At 38.7% G+C, this 14,179-nt stretch overlaps 1 protein-coding gene across 1 annotated transcript; it reads right to left on the bottom strand.

The window, feature by feature from the left end:
- Positions 1-12,014: 12,014 nt before the first annotated feature.
- Positions 12,015-13,004, bottom strand: LOC147532558 (uncharacterized). The gene has a single exon (XM_086649969.1). The coding sequence runs from the start codon at positions 13,002-13,004 to the stop codon at positions 12,015-12,017; it is 990 nt and encodes a 329-aa protein (XP_086506095.1).
- Positions 13,005-14,179: the final 1,175 nt, after the last annotated feature.

The raw sequence follows: 14,179 nt of genomic DNA, 5'->3' as shown, positions 1-14,179 counted from the left end.
ATTCGGCTAAATTGGTCAATATGCTTTTATTTTGGTATTACAATTTACTTCTGAGATATTTATTATCAGGGTCAACGTAAAGTACCGGCATTAGTATTTGGGTCACAAACTAACAGTTAACGTCTCTAGTCAGCGGGTCAACGGTTAGTCTGTGACCTAGACCCTAACGGACAAACTCTTGACCCAAATGCTAATGTCGGTACTTTTCTTTTACCCTAACACTAAATATCCCGATGTTTAATTGTAAATACAATTGTGCATAACGTGAAGAAGTCTTAACCTCTTATATGGACAAAAAAGAGAACGAGTGAGACCGTGAGGGAGAGAGACCGAGAGGAATCGTGAGAAGAGATGGAAGAAAGATAAATTTGAGTACAAGATATTATTAACTCTCTCTGTTGTGTATTGTACAATATGCATAGGTTCCTATTTATAGGAATACATAGGAATTAGGGTTAGGAGAAAATATCTCAACTATGTTAATCAAAGTAATGCTTATCTAATTAATACAAGAATCCTATAGTAGCACAACTCCTAGGGAGACTGGGTCCACTCGGTTTAACCGAGTGTAGTGGACCGGTGGACTTCCTAACCCCCCCCCTCAAGTTATAGCGAGAATGGAAGTAACGCCTAACTTGCCAGTAATGTTCTTGAACGACTCTGCTCCAAGAGGCTTTGTGAAGATGTTCGCTAACTGATTCTCTGAAATGGTAAAGCGCGTGGCAATGACGTTGTCTTTGATCTTCTCACGAACGATGTGGCAATCTATCTCAATGTGTTTTGTACATTCGTGAAAGACGGGGTTGTCGGCGATGTGAAGAGCTGCCCGATTATCACAGTAAACTGTCATCGATTGATTCCAAAATCAAGTAATAGATACTTCAGCCATTGTAATTCGCAAGTGAGAATGGCGAGTGCATGATATTCTGCTTCCGCAGAAGCTTTGGCAACAGTAGGTTGCTTATTTGATTCCCAGGATAGAGGACTCGAGCCCAGCATTGTAAAATAACCTGTAGTTGATCGCCGGGTAGAGGGGACCAGCCCAGTCGGAGTCACAATGACCTGTGATGTGGAGAGAGAGCTGTCTGCAGATAAAAAAGTTCCTTTGTCAAGGAAACCTTTTAAGTAACAAAGGACGTGATGAGCAACATCTAAGTGAAGTTGACTATGAGTTTGCATGAATTGACTTAGGTTATTGACGGCGAAGGTTATATCTGGCCGTATAACCGTTAAATAAAGTAGACGACCGATGAGGCGGCGATATACTGATGGGTCCGGTAGGGGTTCGCCATCGGTAGGACTAAGACGAAGCTTTTGTTCCATAGGAAAATCAAAAGGACGCGAGGCAGTAAGCCCAAAGTCTTTCAGAATGTCAAGTGCATACTTGCGTTGGCAAAGAAATATACCTTGAGAAGACCGTGAGACTTCTATACCTAGAAAGTACTGTAAACGACCCAGATCTTTTAAAGAGAAAGTATTGACAAGGAACGGTTTTAATTTGGAAATAGCATTGTTATTATTTTCTGTAATGACGGACGAAAATTTGAGTGAAGTGCGAGCGAAGGTAAAGATAGAATAATCACTCTTAGATTGAGAGAAACCTCGTTCGAGAAGGACGGAGGAAAATTTTGAAAACCATTGAAGGTAAGCCTGTTTTAGGCTATATAGCGACTTTTGAAATCGACACACTTTAGACTCCCCTTGAGATGAAAATCCGGGTGGTACTTTCATGTATACCTCTTCGTGAAGATCACCTTGAAGGAATGCGTTATTAACATCCAATTGGTGGAAAGACCAGCCTTTGATTGCAGCGAGAGAGAGGAGGACACAAACGGTTACTAGTTTGGCAACCGGTGCAAAAGTGTCATTGTAGTCTAAACCTTCTATTTGAGTGTATCCTTTTACCACGAGGTGGTCTTTGTAGCGTTCGATGGAACCATCTGACCTGAACTTGATTCTGTAAACCCATTTACAACCAATTGGTCGTTTGTCGGGTGGTTGAAGGAGTTGAAGGAGATGTCCTTCGACCAAGATGGCAATGCGAGCAATATGTCGGCTAGGACAATTGATGTGGAAGATCATCAAGTCCGATTGATTTAGGGATCGTAGAGTTGTAGCTAGAGACCAACTACGATCGTCGAATTACGAAGTAATTCGCGGCTAACTTCGATCGGATCCTACAACGGGTTACACATAAGAGTGTCAAATTGATCTAGGATATGACTAGTGGGAGTAATATATAATCATGGGAGTGTCCCATAAACATATCTCATAGGCCTAAAAAGGAATTAGGCAAAGATAGTACAAAAAGGCCAAAAACAGGGTTTTTGGGCCTTAGCCGATTCGGGCACTTCTAGGGCTCGGATTGGGCTGATTTTTGGAGGGACGTTTCTTATGTTATGAACATTAGATCTGCCAATTTTTGCTGAATTTGGACGTCATCTCCTTAGGGAATTGAGAAAATACCAATAGTTGCTATTTTCGACTATTTCCCTAAATCTTATTCTAAAGGGTGTTTTAGGAAACCTAAAAGGAGGTGGATTATTATTAGGGTTCTATATAAACACTCTTAGGGCAGAGAATAAGGTGTGAAATTTCTCTCTAAGCTTTCTTACTCTACCACATCAAGTAGAGAGGAGAAAGTGAGCTAATTCCCATTAACTATCTATCTAGTCAAAGAAGAAGGTGTTCTTCTTTCCAACCACCATTGGTGTGCTAGCTATACAATAAGGTGGGAGATCAAATTGATTGCTCGTGTCCCAAGTAGAGGAGCTACACTTGAAGCTCTTGGTCTTCTTTAATCAATTCAATTAGTTCGAGGGAAAAGCGATTAAGGTAATCTACTATCTCCATTAGTTTAATTACTAGTTTTGCATGTGATCCTGGGAATACTAGTGTAGACATTAGATGTCTTATTTCCGCTATAAACACTAGTATAAGGTTTTAAATCCCAACAGTGGCGTCAGAGCCTCTTGCAATTAACTAGTTTTTGCTAAGAATCGAACTAAATCATATTGGATATGATTGATAGTTTAATAAATTGAGTTTATAAAAGTATTTTAAAAGTGTTTTAAAATTATTTAAACTCACAATTTGATATTATTGAATGCGATTCAATGAATTTCAAATTGAGAATCAAATTGATGATTGAAAGTGTTTTAAAAACTCAATTTGATTGAATTTCGGACTAATTCATGCTTGATTAAGTTGATAGTTATGTTTAAAAAGGTTTTAAACATAAAATTTGATTAATTTTGAATTGGATTCAAAGATTTTTCAAATTGATTTCAAAATTGTTATTTGAAAAGTTTCAAAAACCTAGATTTTGATCCATAATTGGTTTGATTAAGAGTTGTTTTTAAGTTTTGGAAACTTTTGAAAAACAAAATTTGGAATTTTAGAAGTGTTCTAAAAGGAGTTGTTTTGAGTTTAGGAAACTCCCAAAACAAATTTGGAAAATTTTAAAAGTTTCTAAAAGTTTTGAAAATTTTTAGAAGTGTTCTAAAAGGAATTTCAAAATTTTAGAAAAGTTTTAAAATTGGAAAATAGCAACTTAGAGTTGCACAAGAAAAAAAAAAGTGGAAACTTGAAGTTTTAGAAACTTCAAGGTTGCTGTCCTGGTCAGGCCAGGACGCGTCTGGGACGCGACCAGGACGCGTCCAAGGCCGCGACCAGGACGCGTCCCACTACTGTGGTCGCGTCTTCCAGACGCGACCAGTAGCTATACCAGGACGCGTCTGGGACGCGTCCAGTAGCTACCACCAGACGCGTCTTGGAGACGCGTCTGAGGTTCTGGTTATCTCGGACTAGTCCGAGACACCTAGTGCTGGTCCGGTCCAGCACCAGACACGTCTAGGACGCGTCTGGTACATGGACTAGCGTCCTGGCTCCGGCCAGGACGAGACCAGGCCTTAATAGGCCTCGGCCAGGACATGCCGGCCCTACGGGCCGTGCTATGTCCGGACCTTGTCCGAGCCCTTTTGTGGGCTTGGGCCGGGACTTGTCTAGGACTTGTCCCGGGCTTTTTCGAGGCTTTTCGGACCACGAAAAGGGACCATCATTCGAGTGGGAGTTTTTGCCAAAATTTCTTCCGATTCCAACCAAATAATTCCAAAATCAATCCGGGCCATCCAGAAGGCCCAAACGGATTTCTCTTTAAATTGATTTATGAAATCATTAAGAATCGAACCAATATTTTTTCCGAAATTGACCCGGGCTTTCTCGAGCCCAAAACAGATTTTTTTTCTTAAAGATGATTTTAGAAATCATAAAAGATAAAATCGGAACGCACCATTAGTTGAATTCTTCGAATTTAGACTTAAGGTCCGTAATGTGACATGTGATGTCAACAAAAGTATCTCCCAAGATAATCATGCATATATAGTTCTTAGCCTTGATATAGTATATGATTGCATGTGATGTGAATGCGGGAAACTAGTATGGCCATAGATTTATTTCTTTATTCTTGTTTTAAGCACGGATGGGTGCATGCTTTGTAATTAATTTTAATTTCAAGTTTATACGATCTGCGAATCGTGAGTCTTGTAATTAGAGTTTAGGGTCTATGAGTCCATTGAAGAAGCTCGAGGATGGGATCCAAAGGCGAGTGGGAGAAATCAATGGAGGTTCAAAGATGGCGATCTAAGACGAACCAAAAGGCGAAACAAGAAGAAAACCAAAGGAGATTAGATCTTCTAGGTTAGGGGCCATACAAGGATCCATGTCTGCTTGATTTACATTCTCGCGCGCATTTACTTACTTATTTACGCTTTATGTCGTCGATGTTAGTTAGGCTAAATAGTTCACTACAACAAATGCCAGACTAGCGTAAAAGTCCCCAAAAGTAATCTTGAGTAATCGCTTATCCAGATTAAGACACTCGTTGCACCCTTGTTCGAGGAAGGTGGGTCGGCCAAAGCAGAGTACCTCCTCTACCTTGGGACAATGCGGGTAGGTCTATAGAAGAGGCCTACACGTCTAAATGGTTCTACTCAACGAGATCAACAAGAGAGTCTTGGATACTCGAGGCAAAAAGGATAGATTAGCCATTCATCAATGACTATCTATCAACCAAGAGTCATAAGGGTATGATCAGTGAAGTAGTTCACTCACCTAGGGCGACGGAAGTGGAGGGCAGGGCCAAAGTCCGCTTCACTCTGAAGAAGTGGGATCTTGGAATCACTTATTCAATCGGGGACGATTTTATTGAATAATGTGGGAAAACTAAGTTTTTCAAAAACGATAACGAGTTTTAAAACTTTGCCATTTCTTTATGTAGCATTAAGATGACACATGAAAACGGTTTCAACTTTAAAATCACACCTAAGGGAGGTGTTGATCCACTTCCTAGAATGGAAGAATGAATCTGAGAATAGTTCTCAGATTCAAAAGGAAAGCTTACTAGAATACCCAATCCCAATGTTGACTCATACCGAAGAAGGTCAAAAGCCATTTGCAAGCAATCTTATAACATTCTCTTTGGAAGAGTAATGGATGCTAGCATAGCCATTAAGACAAACTGAGGAAGAATTTCCCACGGAAGTCATAAATGGAGAGGTACGAGACCTCCAAGGCAATCTGAAAGTCATCCTAACGGAAGACAACAGAATACATCTATCACCCAATTCAATATCGATTGAACAAAGATAGATAAAACCTTAGATGAGTCACTCAGGTTGTTACGAACAAACTGAGCAGAACATACGGGAATATCCAATCTAAGAAAGGTTCTTGAGATTTGGTACAAAAATCTAAGAAAGAGCTCTTAAGATTCAAAAGGGCAAAGGGTCAGTCAAGTGAGACAAACATTTGATCGAAGAAAAGGAAAACAGTTACCGAGTACATGATCAAGAGTATTTCTCATTACTGTGAATGTTTCCAAACAATGGCTAGACCATTCAAGAGGAAACTACCCTTAGCACCTGGAGGACATAAGGAATGGAATTACGAATTCCGATTCCAACATCCTTGTTAGCAAAGTTAAAAACAAGTATCGTAAAATTTCTTCATCAGGTATTTTATACCGGATGTACGGCTCGGTAAAGCTCAAGGAAATCACATACTTGACTAAAAGAAGTAAAGATCCAAGAGGGAGCAGAAGCAGTAATGCTAAGGATGCTGAAAGGGATCAAAGTCTTCTTTTAGACACTGATCTAGCTTAGAACTTAATAGTGATTATTTTGTTCTTCTAGAAACATATGATGTTTTAAACCAATGGTAAAATTAACTGAAGGTTAACATTGATAATGGCTAAAATCAAGAGATTCAAACTCATTAAACTTCAACATTGTCAATTAGGTCTTAAGGACTGAATTGACAAAGTCACCCTTTTCAAAAGGCATAGAGATTGGTAATCTATTAGGACTCATACAGTGTTATGCAGACCTATAAGTTTACTTGCAGAAGCTGACGAGAGAAACTTCAAATACGTACTCTGACAACTTCATGAAGTATGGAAACGTACAAATCATAAAGTATAAGTCAGAATGTTTGAAAGGTTCAAACAAAGTATAAAACGAAGTAAAAGAATCATTTTGACAAGAGAGTTTAAGTCGTCCGATTAGATTGGAGTGATAAAAACTTGAGTCAAATACTAAATAACCATCAAAGGAGTTGAGAAAACGTTTCCCAACTCACTCCATGGAACACATCTGAGGGATGGTGGAATCAGTGGGAGTAATTGAACACTACTATGCATGATTCGATCAATGATGGGTTTAAGCCAGTCTTCCGAATATTTTGGGACATATTCTAGAAACGATTGTTTTCACACTTACCAAAGTCCGTCTAACAGCTAAGCTTGTAAAAGCATTACAAAAATTAGCTAAAGTCTGACGCAATTTCTTTAGAAGAAATTTGGGCTTTTTCCACAAGCTACCAAGAGAACAAAGTGTTTGTTGCTCATGATAGTATTCTTATAGTAATTAGCACACCTAGTAGTCTGGGAGAAAAGTACTAATTATTACAAGAATAAGTGGGAGAAAAGTACAAGTCGATTTAATTCGATCATGAGAAAAATCATGAAGGGTCATGAAGAACAATCATGAAACTTGTACAAGACGATTAAATTCGACCAAGAGCAACAAATTGCGGCTCCTCGGAAAAGGAAAGGTTAAAGATATGATCTTGTAAACCCACCGCACAAAAGCTAATGTCATTCGCGGGAGAACTCTCAAAGCGAGTGAAAGTGTCTCTAAAGGAATATCTCAAAGTAGTTGAGAAAATTCCAAATTGTTGTTCAAAAGCCCTGAAAGGTCAAAATAAAATCTTAAAGACTCAGAAAATAAAGGTTATTTCTGAAGAGATAAAAGACCTGCGCAGAAACGGAAACTGACTCTAGATTTTGGCTAGAAGCCAAAATCATTGTGGAATCCATATCTCGTCAAGACATGAAGCTTGATAATTTAAGTCAACAGAAGACCTAAATTGGTTTTCCAAAGTAGAAAACTGAGAAGGATGGAAACATTCATGTTTCCCGAAACTAGACATGAAGAATAAGATTCTTCCAATCAAGTTATGTCCATAAGCATGCTTCAGAAATCTATCGACGGATTAAAAGCACGCAAGAGTTAGATCCTTCGATTCAAAAAGGCAATCAAAGAAGTTTGATTCCTGAGGAATGAAGAAAATCTTGAATCACGAGTTTCAAGAAAGTAAGTGGGAGAAACAAACCTTCCGGGTCCGTATGCTGAGTACATACAAAAGATTGAGTACGACATAAGATGTTGTGTAACAGTGAACACACTGACTCAATAAAAGGACCACACACAAGGATGAAATGTCATTTTGGGCATCTGAAGATCTATAAGCATAGATCAAAAGGATGATAGGATTGGAGAGACTCATTACGCTGAGATGCTTGAGATCCGAAACAGAAAATCTAAGACTCGGAAAGTCTAAAAGAATTTCGACCCAAAACTCATGACTAAGAGCGTTGCTAAATCGGAGTTTGAAAAGACACCGATGTAGCAAACAAGCATGAGAGAGAGATTTATGTTCGAATACATAAAGTCAATCATATTGGATATGATTAGCATTTGAATATCCAAATTCGGATTTGAAAACCGAAACACTACATAGAAACATCCTAGAAGGCTAAAGGATGAAGTAGTACAAAAGTTGAACATGTCATCGTAAGCAAACTTCCAGACATGGAAGGAAAGTAGGCTAAAAGTGTTTTAAGCCGGGAACTGTTGCAAATACTACATAAAGAATTAAAAGCCTTAACTCTAGTAAAAGTTACTAGAAATTATCAAGGTTGAAGTAAGCAATCTTCAAATTAATTGATAATTAGCAAAGTTTAAAACGGATTACATACGTAGTCAAACTAAACTGTCACCTAAGACATAGTATGAGACTCATACACAGTCTAAGGCATGAGGTAAATTTGGAATAAACCTCGACGAGTAAAACTGAGTGGGTAAAAAGAGTTTTACGGAAGAGGCTCAGATTTACAACTCTCGTTATCAGAAATAATAGAGTTGTTTCACAAGTCGTCTAAATTTGGTTTAGTATTTAAACGACAGTCCATCGATAATAAAACATTCCGAATAGGTTTGTCAGATACGTGATCTGATGAATGAAACCCTATTAAGTGAACTTGGAATATTTATTATCAAAAACCCTGGTCCAGGTCATTGCATGGACAACAATGACTCACGAAGACTAGCACGGGAGTCGATGGGATAACGCAGTTTCATGGGCTATAGGAATAGTATATTCTATTCGACTACGTGGGTGTGTAAAAGGTTTATACACTAGATAACCCTCAAATGAGAAGTACATCACTCGTGATGAACGTCAATACTTCTCATAAAGACAATTGGAGAGATTCCTCAAAACATGAGTGCTCCATTCATCTTATGAAAGGAATGTCCGACTTTGGTTCCGTCAAACGCCGCGCCGTAAAAGGAGGTTATAAAGACGGATACTGGGAAGGACAGGATAGACATGAAGTTAAGTGGGAGCGCAAGAATGGATTGTGTCACCCTAATCACATTAGGTACAAAGTGTCTCAAGGCCACTTGATGAGTAGCAACTGAAAATGCGTGGCCGCGCTCAAACGGATTAAAAGTTAATCGTTTGTCTTTTACAGTTGTACTCGGATATCAAGAAAGTCTGAATGACGTGACGTATCAGATGGGATACTAAATTGACACGGGAATCGAGGCATTGCACTTGTTCTAAGTCCAAGTGGGAGTCTGAAGGAGTTGAAGGAGATGCCCTTCGACCAAGGTGACAATACGAACAATTTGTCGGATAGGACAATTGATGTGGAAGATCATCAAGTCCGATTGATTTAGGGATCGTAGAGTTGTAGCTAGAGACCAACTACGATCGTCGAATTACGAAGTAATTCGCGGCTAACTTCGATCGGATCCTACAACGGGTTACACATAAGAGTGTCAAATTGATCTAGGATATGACTAGTGGGAATAATATATAATCATGGGAGTGTCCCATAAACATATCTCATAGGCCTAAAAAGGAATTAGGCAAAGATAGTACAAAAAGGCCAAAAACAGGGTTTTTGGGCCTTAGCCGATTCGGGCACTTCTAGGGCTCGGATTGGGCTGATTTTTGGAGGGACGTTTCTTATGTTATGAACATTAGATCTGCCAATTTTTGCTGAATTTGGACGTCATCTCCTTAGGGAATTGAGAAAATACCAATAGTTGCTATTTTCGACTATTTCCCTAAATCTTATTCTAAAGGGTGTTTTAGGAAACCTAAAAGGAGGTGGATTATTATTAGGGTTCTATATAAACACTTTTAGGGCAGAGAATAAGGTGTGGAATTTCTCTCTAAGCTTTCTTACTCTACCACATCAAGTAGAGAGGAGAAAGTGAGCTAATTCCCATTAACTATCTATCTAGTCAAAGAAGAAGGTGTTCTTCTTTCCAACCACCATTGGTGTGCTAGCTATACAACAAGGTGGGAGATTAAATTGATTGCTCGTGTCCCAAGTAGAGGAGCTACACTTGAAGCTCTTGGTCTTCTTTAATCAATTCAATTAGTTCGAGGGAAAAGCGATTAAGGTAATCTACTATCTCCATTAATTTAATTACTAGTTTTGCATGTGATCCTGAGAATACTAGTGTATACATTAGATGTCTTATTTCCGCTATAAACACTAGTATAAGGGTTTAAATCCCAACAGTGGTAACGTAGCAATGGACCATGTTTTGTTCGCTTCCAGGGTGGAGATTTCTTTGGCCATTGCTTCCCTCCAATGAGGAGACTTCATTGCTTGAGTAAAGGACGTAGGTTCGGTTGCTGTGAGGACCGAAGAGAGAAATTTTCGATGAGAAGTGGAAAACGAATTGATGGAAAAATAGTTTTCAAGTGGATATTTGATAAGACAAGCAATGGACGTAGGTTCGGTTGTTGTGAGGACCGAAGAGAGAAATTTTTGATGAGAAGTGGAAAACGCATTGATGGAAAAATAGTTTTCAAGTGGATATTTGATAAGACTTGTGTTGGAAAAAACATAGTCTTTTAGGTGGGCCGGTGGGCGTCGAGTTCTAGGTGGATGGACGGTGTCCGGTTGGTCAGTGGTGGATGATGGTGCACCGGTGTGGACACCGGACGATGGATTAGCATCGACGAGAGGATAATCAACAGGTTCTAAAGGCACTCCCGAGATAGGGGAAGGACCAAGAGAGTCTGAGGGCACCTCCGTAGTCAGGCCCAAGGCTGTTGGGCTTGTGACGAACCAACAGGAGGATAGCCTTTTTGGCTATTTCATGAAAAATAACGTTGCGTGAAGTAAAAATTCTACGAGTTTGAATGTCGTAGATGCGATAGCCTTTTTGGCTATTTGGATAACCAAAAAAATGTCGGCGGAAGTACGGGGGTCCAACTTTCTTTTAACCAAAGGAATGCGAGCATAACAAAGACACTCAAACACATGTAGATGAGAGAGATTTGGAGGGGATCCTAACAACACTTCATGAGGAGACAAACCTTTGAGTATAGGCATAGGCAATTTATTTATTAAGTAAACGGCGGTTAAGACACATTCTCCCCAAAAGGAAAGTGGGAGATTGGCTTGGAGACGCAAAGAACGGGCCACTTATCGAGCAACCATTGTTGTAATTGATTGTTCATGAATTCGGAACCATTGTCCGATCGAAGAATTTTGATGTGAGAGTTAAATTGATTGGAGACATATTTAATTTTTTTTTGATTAATTGATTTGAGTCGGATTTGGAACTCATAAGAAATAACCATGTGCAACGAGAGAAATCGTCCACAAGTGTGAGAAAATAACGACAACCGGAGTTGGAGGAAACGGAAAAAAGGCCCAATAAGTCCACATGAACTAATTCAAAAATATGAGAAGATGTAGAACTAGATGGAAAAGGTAAACGACATTGCTTAGAAAGAGGACAAACATCGCACGGTACTTTATTTGATAAAAAACTAAAATTCATACAAGGAAGTTTAGAATTAAAATATTGAAAACGGGAAAAAGATAGATGACCAAGACGCCAATGCCATAAAACATAAGAACTATTACTAGGACTAACACTAACTAAACTTGTAATAGAAAGAATGGGACGCTCCGTGCGAAGGAAATAAAAGTCATCATGAAGACTAGCATGCCCAATCTTCTGCTTCGTTGTTCGGTCTTGAAAAAGACACAAGTCGAGGTCAAATAAAACGGTACAATGAAGAGATTTAGAGACTTGAGAGACAGAGATAAGATTAAATTGAAAAAGATGGTATGTGAAGAACATCTTTTAAATAAAAATCATCGGTGAAATAAACGGAACCAATATGAAGAACTTGAACCCGAGAAGCATCGGGTAGGCGAACAAAGAAATTAGGTGGTGCAAACGAGTAGGTAGTGAACCGTGAAAAAGCCGAACAAATATGTTTGGCGGCTCTCGAATCAATAACCCAGGGATGATGAAAAGAAGAAAAGAACTTACCCGTTAGGTTGATGTGAGAATCTCTAGGGGTGCCGTTATTAGCCGATTAAGGGGGCTGTTTCGATTGTTCCAAAAGCTTCAAGAGAGATTGATATTGGTCAGCCTTGAGGGATGTTGCTGCAGGCACCCCTGAATTATTTTGATCAAGAATCGAGGCGGCAACCGGTTCGGGCCACAAACGACTCGGTTTCGTTGTCCGTAGTGTGCTGGAAAACCGTGTAGCTGGTAGCATGTGGAGACGTGATGCCCATGAGTTTTACAATTATCGCAAAAGGGTCGGGGTCGTTTTGATCGTTGCCTATCGGAACGATCAAACCGATTAGCACCATTATCGTTAAAACCCACGGCAAGTGCAACAACATCGGTGGTGATAGCCATTGGATGAAGTAGACTTTGTTGAACCTCTTCTTGTTTAACAAGAGAGTGAATACGGAGAATGGAAAGAAACAGGTCCATTAACAAAATTTGGCTACGAATAGCCGAAAATCGGTCATGGAGACCTTGAAGAAATTCCATTGCTCTATCTTGATTGGTTCGATCAATCAATGAACGACCATGTCCACAAATACATGGTTCGGTAGTCATTAAGGAGTTTAACTCATCTTGAAGAGCTTTGAGATTAGTGAAGTGAGTCAAAACATCGGAACCTTCCTGTTTGAGACATGAAATAGCTCTCTTAAGTTGGAAAACTTTAGGAGCATTTGTTTGATGAAAACGATCATAAATTTTTTTCCAAATATCTGAAGTATTATCATCATAAAGAATGGAGGAAAGTAGAGATGGATCGACCGAATTGATAAACCAACTTGAAACCAAATTATATCGTCCCCATAGATGTAATTCGTTAGGATTGGTGGGTGTAGAGATTGTCCCATCAACAAATCCTAGCTTATCTTTAGCTCGAAGAGCTTTGATCATTCCTCGAGACCATGAGGAGTAGTTATCGCCTGTTAAAAGAGACGTGATTAAGATAGTAGTAGGAGAATCCGGGCGATGAACATCGAAAGGTCCATCAGGATTAGGAATAGTAATGTGAATAGTTTCAGAAGAAACATCGGTAGAAGCCATTATGAAGAAGAGAAAGAAATTGATTATTAAACCATGTGAAGAGGTCTTAACCTCTTATATGGACAAGAGAGAGAGAATGAGTCAGACCGTGAGGGAGAGAGACCGAGAGGAATCGTGTGAGAGAGAGAGAGAGAGATTTGAATACAAGATATTATTAATTCTCTCTGTTGTGTATTATATAATATGCATAGGTTCCTATTTATAGGAATACATTGGAATTAGGGTTAGGAGAAAATATCTCAACTATGTTAATCTAAGTAATGCTAGCTTATCTAATTAATACAACAATCCTATAGTGGCACAACTCCTAGGGGACCGGGTCCACTCGGTTTGGCCGAGTGGAGTGGACTGGTGGACTTCCTAACACATACTAAAATATTTAGTTGTAAATACAATTGTGGTACTAAACAAATCTCTTGCTCACTTTCTCTCTCTATCTGTTTATCTACGTCACTTTTGTTTTACTTTCCTTCTATTATACAAATTACATAGTGGATTTTAGCTAACCTACAGATTTGGTTTATATGTTAAACTTTTTGCAATGAACAATTCATTTTTTGAGGTTTTGATTTTCAATCTGTTTGTACCACTCGAGTCGTTTCTAATTGGTTTGAAAAAGTATCTCTTTTGAAGAGTTCATTGTTATTCTCTTTCAATCATGATCATTTGAAATCTACTTTTTGTTTTTCAAAAAAAAAAAATTTAGATGAGTGAGAGTCAATTAATTGATATTCTTACATCTTTTAACTACACTCCTCTTCGTAGGTAAATCTTTAGTAGGTTTCTCTTTTGTTTATTGATCAATGACATCTTTAGCCTGTGTAATTTTTCTTCATGGAGAATAGGTATATGGCTTTCAATATCAGTTTGTTGTTATTAGAAGAAAGTTATACTTAGAGATTGTCATTTTAATCATCTTAAGGTATGGGTTCGACTCTTTTTTAATCAAACAAACTTCTTTGCGTTTTGAGCACTTTTATTTTGCTATAACACATCGATTTTTCATGCTAAGACTACCACCAACAAGCATCAAAGTTTGAACAAGGTTCTCATAGGATTTAGGCAATGAAAGTAACAATATGATGTCGTGGTCCTCATTCTCAACCTTAACATCAATATCCTTCAAATATGAGATAATCCTGTCAAACCTGTTCACATATTCTTGAATAGAAGAA

The sequence above is a fragment of the Eschscholzia californica genome, unplaced genomic scaffold (genome assembly GCF_041429995.1).
Source record: "Eschscholzia californica isolate CP2 unplaced genomic scaffold, dmEscCali1.0.p SCAF_6, whole genome shotgun sequence".
In the NCBI taxonomy this organism is placed as follows: Eukaryota; Viridiplantae; Streptophyta; class Magnoliopsida; order Ranunculales; family Papaveraceae; genus Eschscholzia; species Eschscholzia californica.
The sequence above is the reverse complement of the archived record's forward strand: the minus strand, read 5'-3'. Positions and strand labels throughout refer to the sequence as shown.